At 42.2% G+C, this 10,389-nt stretch overlaps 1 protein-coding gene across 1 annotated transcript; it reads left to right on the forward strand.

Moving 5' to 3' along the window:
* Positions 1 to 312: 312 nt before the first annotated feature.
* LCN15 (lipocalin 15) lies at positions 313 to 10,389 on the forward strand. The gene is made up of 7 exons (XM_078149955.1): positions 313 to 589; positions 1,776 to 1,915; positions 3,062 to 3,132; positions 6,087 to 6,197; positions 6,759 to 6,860; positions 8,861 to 8,886; positions 10,203 to 10,389. The coding sequence occupies exons 1-7, from the start codon at positions 494 to 496 to the stop codon at positions 10,212 to 10,214; spliced, it is 558 nt and encodes a 185-aa protein (XP_078006081.1). The 5' UTR covers positions 313 to 493; the 3' UTR covers positions 10,215 to 10,389.

Here is a 10,389-nt window from a genome sequence, read left to right on the forward strand (position 1 = left end):
GATACGCTGGGATCCCAAAGCCGACTGAATTACCGACAACTTCCAAAAGAAAACCAAAAGGAGTTTTAGAACTTTGGCCCCCAACAAGTTTCAAAGGGCAAATGAAAATGCTTGATTAGGCTTCTCAAGAGTGAGGCTCAAGGGACCCCAGCCACTGATTTCCAGGACAGGCCTTGGCCATGCTTCTCCATATTAATGAAAGGGCAAGTGTGTGCTAGGTATAAAGCCCTGATCAAAAACTGGTAAAAAAAAATGATGAAAAGCAAGATTAGGAAACACTTGTTCAATTGTATGGTACAATGGACAGAGTCAGGCCTATCAAGCTCAGGAAATTAATGCCCTAGGTAGGCAGGATGTTATTAGCTCAGATCTTACACAATCAGTTCCACTAACTGGATATGTGGCGGTCACTCCTGGGGTATAAGTTCTGGGACCATCCACCCCTTTGAGACATTATTGGTTTCTGAAGTGGACAGAGCAGAAATCAAGGAAAATGAAGGCCATCCTGCTGAGTTCCCTCCTGGGGTTGATCTGTATGTCCCTGCTACAGGCAGATGTCCTGGTGCAGCCAGACTTTGATGCCAAACAGGTAATGGTCATGCTTCTTTGTTTCTTTTGCTGGGGATGGTGGTGTAGGAGGGGTATTCAATACCCATGGAGAGTCCAATACTTTCAGAGGACCAAATGCCCGGTGAAACACTTTCTATTTATAGTTTTCCCTAAGCTCAGACATTTTCCTGATCACCTCCCTACAAATGACCTACTGAAACTCCCAATGATTTATTATTTTTAGTTCCAGCAAAAGCCTGGTTCAGGGTTCAAATTCAAGTAGCCACTTTGGTCATCATATCAGAGATGTTGCCGTGAGGTGTTACTAGTAGTTTTTGAACCTGAGAGTGTTGGTTCCCTCACCTTGGTGGTGATAGAGCCGGATATGTGACCTATCGTTTATTCAAATGTATTCAATGAGTAGCTCCCTAGAGGCCCAGGTTGAATTTTTATGATCCATCTCTTTGCCTGTCCATTTAGTGTTTCCAATAGACTGTCCCCTGGTAGTCTTATATCCTCTTCACCTACTCTTAACTATGAGACCGAACTTGTAAAGTCCTTCTTGGCAGGTGATGCTGAGGGTCGTTAGGAGTCTAACAACTGCTTTCTAGGCAGGTCTCAGTTATGCTTAGTAACTAAAAAAATCTCTCCTGTAAGTAAAGCTGTAACTAGAGTAGGGTGAATAGGACTTTGTGCCAAGGTACTGACATGGAGGGCACTTCCTCCCTGTGGTAGCCGTCGTCCCAAAGTCTCACCTTACAGTCACAAACACCCTTGGGTCAGCTCCCTCATAGGTTCCTATCATTGTAGTACCTCTCTGTCAGAGTCCATTTTTACAATCAACCTTTGCAAGAGTGGGACTCAGACTGCTTCTGTCCTGGTTACACTGTACCTGTGGGCCATTACCACATACTCCATCAGCATTCTTTCCTTTTCCCCTTGTGCTTTCAATCATTACTGGGGCTGGGATGCCCAAACTAGGCTTATACAGGAAGCAAGGGGGCCCAAGGCCATTTTTGGAAGCTACTATTCAATCTCTTCTTTCTTTCTGGTCCATCATCAACTCAAACACAGGAGAGAGATACACCAGAGTTGTAACTAGCTGTGTGACATCCATACAAGTCATTCCATTTCACTGATCTCTTTATCCACCTGGATACCCTGAATACATAGAGGACAGAAGGAAGGACAAGCAGAATGTCTTGCCTATGAACTGTTCTCCCCAGTTTTCAGGCTTGTGGTATGTCGTTTCCATGGTGTCAGATTGCAAGGTCTTCCTTGGCAAGAAGGAAAATATATTGATGTCAACAAGATTAATAAATGCCACAGAGGATGGTAACCTTAATGTCCACATGGCCTTACCTTGGTGAGCATGATTTATTTCCTTAACCTTCTCCCTTCACTCTTTCCTTTGCCCTGGGCTAATAGATGAATGGATGGAAAGATAAAGCACATATCAAGCATTTACTATGTGCCAGGCGCTGTGCTAAATGCTGGAAATACAAATAAAAGTAAGCGAGACAGTCTCTGACTTCGTTTCTGTCAGTCACTGATTCTGCTTTGTTTTTATTGGAGAAGACAACACATAGTAATTTAAATAAGTAATTAAATAAGCAAGCAAGTGAAGTACAGATTGGAGTCAGGAAAGACTAGAGGTGAGAATACAAATTAGGAAATTACTGCAAAAATTCAAACTAGAGTCAGTGGGAGCCAGAGAGGGGCATTGACAATAGAAAAGGAAAAGAAAGGATGGAGGAAGAAGAAAGGAGGTAGGGTGTTTAGCCTTGGGAGCATGACTGGAAATGTCTAGAAAGTGCTGTGGAGACTTAGAATTGAGCAAGATAAGGCCAAAGCCGGCTATTCTATCAAAGCCCAGAGTGGTTCCAGGAATGAAACTAATTTCCCAGTGGGGAAGCAGAGGAAGTGGTTTAGCAAGAGTCCTGGAACTGGGCTCAGAGAGGTACAGGAAGGGGTTGGGGAATCAGTGGAGCTGGGCATGACCTACTTAGAAGACAGAGGAGTCTGGTCTGCAGGGAGATGGAACACAAGTCTAGGAGGTCAGAGCTGGCAGGGGTCAATGCAAAGGTTGTACCTGAAGAGTGGGGAAGAAAAATCTTAAAGAGGTATGTAGAATGTGACTATTGCAACTAAGTGATTTTTTTTTCCTGATGAAATTAGCTTTAGACTTCAGCGTAGTAGAAAATAAGAGGTGGGTGGTGACAGGCAGGATTTCCTTACTTTTTTTTTCCATAGGGCACACTGTAACACCCTGCAGAGACGAAGGGGGTGATTTGGACAGGGAGCTCCTTTTGTGGCTTGGTTAACTGGGTCTACCACAGAGACAGAGTACTAGGTACAACAGTGATAAGATGATGGGAAAGATGTACACTGTTGCCCTGGTTGGTGGATCACCTGTCTTCGGGGGATTCGGTCAGCTCTGAGGAAAATTCCCCTTCTGAGGACAACTAAGGATTTTTAAACTATGTGATTTCTATCCCTGTTGATCTCCTAGGGCTGATGGTTGTAAGACAATGGATGCAGAGTATATGAAGATAGGGTCAGAAGGTCACTACAAAGTACCTGGTAGGTTGGATTGGGTCTGAAGGGTACCAGCTGCTTCCCTCTCCACTTCCTCCATGTGATCAAGAGATGGATGTCCTTGTTTTTTTCATTGCAGCAAAACAGGCAAATGCCAATGGCTACCTGCACCTTATCTCTAGCCTGGACCCCAATCCCCTCCTTCCTTTACCATCCAGATGTTTTTCCTTTATTCGGTTTCATAGAAGGTCCTGTAGGGAAGACCAGAGAAACAGAAGGTCCAAAAGGGAAACCTCCCCAGAACTGACTAACTTGCCACCATTTTCCAGTCATCCTTTCCTTGGCCTTTTCCACATTCAGTGATTTGCCAAGTACTGTAAATTATATCTCTGCAATATTTCATCCTCCATCCTTTCTTTTCCATTCCCACTGTCAATGCCCTTTCCCCAGTTCTCATTGACTCTTGTTTGGATTTCTGCAGTAATTTCCTAACTTGCATTCGCATTTCTAGTCTTTCAGGATTGCAACCTACACTTCACTTCCATGCTTATTTAATCTTCCTAATCCATAGGATTATAGATACAGAGTTGGAAGGGCCTGACAAGTAATCTAGTCCAACTTCCTTATTTTTCATACAAAGAAACTGAGGATTGAAAAAAATTTGTTACTTGCCAAAGGTCATACAGGGCAGCAAGTGGCAGTGACAGAGTTTAAACAGAATATTTTTGTGACATTATTTGGCTGCTCAAAAACTTTTAGTGAGGGGCATCTAGGTGACGCAGTGGTTAGAGCACTGGCCCTGTAGTCAGGAGGACCAGAGTTCCAATTTGGCCTCAGACACATAGCACTCACTAGCTGTGTGACTATGGGCAAGTCACTTAACTCCAATTGTATCACCCCCTCCAAAGAAAAACCCCAAACTTTTAGTGAGTCCTAATTTCTACTGAGTAAAATTTGAACTCCTTAGCCTGACGTTCCAGACCCTCTGCGATCTGGTTCTAGCCTAGCTTTTAAATAAATTCAACAAACATTTTATTAAGCACTTACTATATACAAGGCACTGCACTTAGGTTACAAAGACAGATATGACTCAGTCCTTGCCTTCTAGTACATTACAAACTACCTGGGCTGGAGGGTGGGAGATGAGAGCAAAAGGTTTGTATATGAATAGTTATGCTACAAAGGAGACTGTGACAAGGGTAGGGAAGAGGTCTTTCCTGCTAATGTGCTAAGAAGAAATTTGAGGAGGGTAGAGATCACTTTGGCCTGGTGAGTAGTGGGGTTAGAGAAGACTTCATGGAGTACCAAGCACGTGAGTTAGGCCTTGAAAGAAAGGAGGGATTTCAACAGGCTAGGAAGGGGGAGAAAGGGAGTCTATTTGAGGCATAGTTCATACATAGTTCATAGATTTAGAGTTGAGGGGACCCCAAAGGTTATCTAGTATAACCTACCTCATTTTACATATGAAGAAACTGAGGCTCCCCAAAGGTTAAGTAATTAGTCCAAAGTCACATAGGTGGTAGAGAGATGGAGTAGAGAGTGAAAAAAGCGTGGAGATGGGAGAAGGCCAGGGTAAAAAAAGGGGATGGAGAATATTCTCCTTTGGCTAGGGTATAGGATACAATGAAGGAGGGGTAGTGTGAGATAAGCCTGGAAAGCTGAGTTAGAGTCTGGGGGGTGGGGAGGACTGAATACCAGGATTAGGAATTTATGCTTTATTTGAAAGGCAATGGGGACCCACTAAAGTTTTTTGAGCAGAGAACTAACAGGATTAGGGTGTTTCATTAAGGAGATTGTATGGGTAGTAGTGTGAAGGATAAATTAGAGAGAGGCTACAAAAAATGGAAGAATAGAAGCATGGAAGCAGGAAGACCCTTTAGGAGGCTGTAATAGTTGTCTAGGCAAAGAGAGATAAAAGTCTGAACTAATAATCAGATAATTGGAGGAAATGGATGTGAGGGATATAGTGGAAGTAGGGTTCACAGGACTTGGCAACTAATTGGCTATCGAGGAGGCAGAAAGGAAGAGGGAAGAACCAAAGAGAACACTAAAGTTAGAAGCTTGGATTCAAATCCTGACTCTGACACGTGACCTATTTGATTTTGGGCAAGTACTCAAACCTCCCCGGCCCTCAGTTTCTTCATCTGAAAAATGAGAGGGGTTGAATTAGATGATCTCTCAGGTCTCCTCCAACTTTATGATCCTTGAGAGCAAGAGTGGATTTGTGGGCGATCCAAGAGGACTTGGAGTCAGGAAGACCTGAGTTCATATCTGGCCTCACAAGCTAGCTTTGTGCAAGTTATTTAATTTTGGCTGGTTTCAGTTGCCCCATCTGCAAAGTGGGGATAATAATAACACCTACCTCGCAGGGCTGTCATGAAGATCAAATGAAATAATAATTGTAAAGTACTTAGCACAGTGCTAGGCACAGAGTCAGTACAATATAAATGTGAACAATTATTATTATTATTATTATTAGCTATTATGTTTCCACATTGCTGCAAAGAATCAAGGGAAGTTACTTTCTCATATTTCTTTTTTGGGCCCAAATTTGGTCATTACAATTCTTCAGCATTCAGTTGTGCAGTTGTTCTTCCCATTTACATTGTTTTCATTTTACACAGACACAGACACACAGACACATAGACACAGAGACACAGAGACACAGACACAGACACAGACACACACACACACACACACACACGCGTTGTTTTCTTGGCCCTCCTTGCTTACTGAATTTGCATCAGTTCATGTAAGTCTTCCTATGCTTCTCTGTGTTCATGAGTTATTGTTTCTTAAAGTATGGTAATATTCCATTACATTTGTGGGCCATAACTTGTTTAGACATTCTCTAATTGGGGGGCACCTAGTTTGTTTCTAGTTCTTTGCTACTTACTGTCATTATAAAGGCATTTCTGATTGTCCTGGACATAGGCAAGCTGGGCCTTGTTTTTAGATTTCTAGATTGGTCCCACATCTCACCAGATCTTCCTTTCTAGATAATGGCTACCTGGATGTGCGTGTGGCTGAGACTGATTACACGTCCTATTGTGTCCTGTACATCTACAAAGAACTGGATGGGGTACTCAGCACCATGGTGCAGCTATTCAGTATGTGAGCATCAAGTCTTGGGGTGGGTGTGTTGGGGGGGGGAGAGGGGACAGGGAAGCTGTACTCCTTCAAGAGAAATGGGGTAGGGGCTATTCCCTGGGAGAATCTTCCGTGATTGTCCTTCCCCAGCCTGGAAAGGCACTGAAAGCATTTAGTTGAGGTTGGGGGCTTCCAGGAGTCTGATCTCAACTTGGAAGGAGGGGGAAGGAGACTCACCACTGAAAGTTCTGAAGGAATCCTTGCTTGGACTTTCAAAGTCCTGGATTCAATGTCTATCAGGAAACTTTATCTTCCAGTCCCCTTTTTCCCACTCTGGTAACCCAGGTCCCTTTGTGTGTTATAGAGAAAAGAGTACTGGATTTGGAGTCAAAGGACTCTTGTTCAAATCCTAGCTCTGCAACTTACTGTCTGTGTGATCTTGGGCAAGTCAATTGATTTCTCTGGGCCTCAGTTTCTCATCTGTAAAATGAGAGCATTGGGTTAGAAGTCTTCATAAGTCCTTCTAACTCTAAATCTATGATTCTCTAATCCTTTTATATTCATCTTTTCTCTGCCCATAGGTCGGACCCCAGATGTGAGTGCCAAGGCTCTAAGAGCATTCCAGGATTTCTATCCTATTGTGGGACTTGAGGATGACATGATGTCCTTGCTCTCCAAGTCAGGTAGCTTTGGAAGGTGTTTCCATCACCATTTCCTTCCTTGAAGCTGATAAAGAAGCTCGCCCATCCCATGGCACATGCATATGTTGGGGATGGGGTAGGCTCTTACTCAGTGAAACAACTAAGGTAATGTAGACAGTATCACTACACTAGGTGCAGCTCAGCAAGGGAGCACAGAATAAAGAGATTTTCCAAGCTGCCTCACTGAGGTTCCATAGCTTTCTTTAGAGCAGTGGTTCTGAAACTTTTTGGTCTTAGAACTCATTTGCAATGGTAAAAATTATTGAGGACCCCAAAGAGTTTTAATTTATCTGAGTTATATCTATTGATATTTACTATGTAAGAAATTAAATAGATAAAATTTAAAAATATTTGTGAATTTATTTAAAGCAATAATAAATCCATTATGTTAACATAAATAACCTATTTTATGGAAACTAACTATATTTTCCAAAACAAAAAAAAATTAGTGAGAAGGGATGTATTTTTAAAATATATTTTTGCAAATATCTCTAATGGCTGGCTTAATAAAAGGCAGCTGGAGTCTTGTATCTGCTTCTGTATTCACTCTGTTCCATTATGTTGTTTTAAGTCTCTAAAGAAAACCTGGCCTCATATAGACAGATAGTTGGAAAAGGAGAAGTATTTTAATAGGCAATTGATGTTTCAGTATTATTAAGAAAATAGTTTTGACCCTGCACACACATGAAGGGTCTCAGAGACTTGTTGAAAGGGTCTCAAATCTGTGCACCATGCTTTGAGAACTGCCACTTAAGAGATATGCTCGTTGAGGTTATTTTGTGCAGAGCCCTGGCCTGAGACAATTCTTCCCTTTAGAACCATAGAATTTGTATTAGAAAGGACCTCAGAGGTTATCTACTCTGGCCTTAGAATTTCTGCTGCAGAAATCACCTCTATGATGTCCCTGGGAGGTGAGTATTTAGACTCTGCTTGTACATCTCCAGAGACAGCCCACTACCTTGCCAGGCAAACAGATTGCACTGTTGGATAATTCTTCTTGTAATAACAATCACTGACATTTACATGGCACTTTCAAGTTCGTGAAACACTTTACATACATTGCTATCTACCCCACTTCAGGTTAGGAAGCTGAGGCTCAGGCAAGTTAAATGATTTGTCCATGGTCACACAGCTATTGTCAGGGGGTAACATTTGAACCCAGGTCTTTCTGACTCAGGGTCAAGTGAGCATCTGTAAACTTATTTAAACTTATTTTGGTAACTATATTTCAATATGATATGTTTTCTTCGTAATCCTCTGTACTCTGTTTTATACATTTAAAAACAGAGAAGGGGTACATAGGCTTCATCAGATTGTCAAAGGGGTCCAAGACACAAAAAAGGTTCAGAGCTCCTTCTCTGGGTCCAGCATTCTATCTTCTATCTTCTGCCTCCCAGAGCCAGGAATTCATCCTTGTTTTATCAAACAATCAATGAGCTAACAACTATTTATTAAGACCTGCTATGGGTCATTTTTGAATGACCCAGGCAGGCGGCTGTTGGCTCTGTTTGAAGACAAAAAGGTTGTTTATTTTGGAGAGTGTAGCAGTATTGCCACAGACAGCTTTAACATTACATGCCCTTTCCCATTATGGTACCTTATGGTACCATGTCTCTTTCCCCCATCCCTTGGAAGTTTAACCTAGCGGCATAAATTCTCAGTGCTGACACTGGTCCCACTTCCTCTGGGGAGCAGCCATTGACTTGAGAAAACTAGGCAAGCTAGTGCTGGCTTGGAGAACATCTCTAGACAAACTCTTTCTTATACCATTCACCGGGACAGATCCAGAGAAAGCTTGGTCTGGAGATGCCTGGGAGGTTTTACCTACTTTGTGGTGCATTCCAAGAAGTGCCTTATTTTGTCACAGCCTAGTCTTAGAGCAGTGGGAATAGAGTGTGTGGCCAATGAACAAACTCTTAGCTTGGAGATTGGTTCCCAAGTCTATCTTATTAACTCTTATGTATTTGCTTTTATTTCTACAGATGCTTGTTCCCAGGAAAACATTGAGGTGAGTTTGCCCTGGTTTTGGAACAGAGTCTCAACTTCATATTTTAAATCCTGGAGAATCAATTACACAGGGATCTCAAACAATCCAGCATCGCTGTTGGGAATCCCGACTGACCTTACCTGACAGTTCTATAGTCACCAACACTGCCAGACTTAGTTTGACATGCCTTGGCATGCAAATGACAAAGTAATTCCTCTTTGAAAAATATTTCCTTTGAGACAGAGAAAGGTAGTTTCTCCTCCTCCTCCTCCTCCTCCTCCTCCTCCTCCTCCTCCTCCTCCTCCTCCTCCTCCTCCTCCTCCTCTTCTCCTCCTCCTCCTTCTCTTCTTCTTCTTCTTCTTCTCTTCTTCTTCTTCTTCTTCTTCTTCTTCTTCTTCTTCTTCTTCTTCTTCTTCTTCTTCTTCTATTGATATCTTGTGTTTTTGAGGGCAGCTAGGTGGTACAGTAGATAGAGTGCTGAGCCTAGAGTTAGGAAAGCTCATCTACGTAGGTTCAAATCTGGCCTCAGACATTTACTAGCTGTGTGACCCTGGGCAAGTCACTGGTTTAACTCAGTTTCCTCATCTGTAAAATGAGCTGGAGAAGATAATGTCAAACCACTCAAGTATCTTTGCCGAGGAAACTCCAAATAGGGTCATGAAGAGTCAGACATGACTGAATAATAACAGTCTTGTGATTTTATACCACCTTTAATTCTGAATAGTTCCCTTCTCCTTCCTTTAATCTAGGGGAGCCATAGAGAAAGGTTGTTTCTAATAAGGAATTTTTTGGTTTTGTTTCTGTTAACAAAATGTGAAGGAGTGACCCTGGGCAAGTTGCTTCTTGCCCTAAGTTAACCACTCAGTATTCTTCTTTTTTTTTTTTTTGTTAGGCAATTGGGGTTAAGTGACTTGCCCAGGGTCACACAGCTATAAGTGCCTGGACTTTGGTCTTAGCAAGAGGAGTAACATGGAGAAAATTAATATCCATATTTCTGCTCAACAGTCTATTCCCAGCTGTTTTTCTCTGCTTAAGCAAGAATTTCTTGCTTTCCCTTAAAGTTCTAGGTCAATATTTGCATTTCTGCATTTGTGCCCTAATTTCTAGCAGGAATCAGGCTTAGTAAACACTGAATAAATCTTAGTTTTTCAGAAGCTTTGGATGAATAATAGAATTCTAGCAACCCAAATATGGCACATGAGCATGCACTCTCTCCTATACTCTTTTCGATTGGGCCAGGGACGTGAAAAACAGAGGGAGGGCCTAAAGAGTGAATGGAATGGGAGAGAGGTAGCTCTATATATACCATAATGCCCTTCAACCTTTCTATTCCACAGGGAAAAGCCTAGAGAAGACTTCTTCAGTCATGAACAGAGAAGTTGTGATCAGTAAGGAAGTCACAGATCTTTGAGCACTTCTTGGAGACCCCATCAGGGGAGTCCTTTGCATTCTTCCTCTATAACCCTGCTTTGGGATTTTTCCTGGAATTTCCTCTTCTGTATTAAATAAATAGACTCTCTATGA

This window comes from Phascolarctos cinereus, unplaced genomic scaffold (genome assembly GCF_003287225.1).
Source record: "Phascolarctos cinereus isolate Bilbo 61053 unplaced genomic scaffold, phaCin_HiC Scaffold_2;HRSCAF=192, whole genome shotgun sequence".
NCBI lineage: Eukaryota > Metazoa > Chordata > Mammalia > Diprotodontia > Phascolarctidae > Phascolarctos > Phascolarctos cinereus.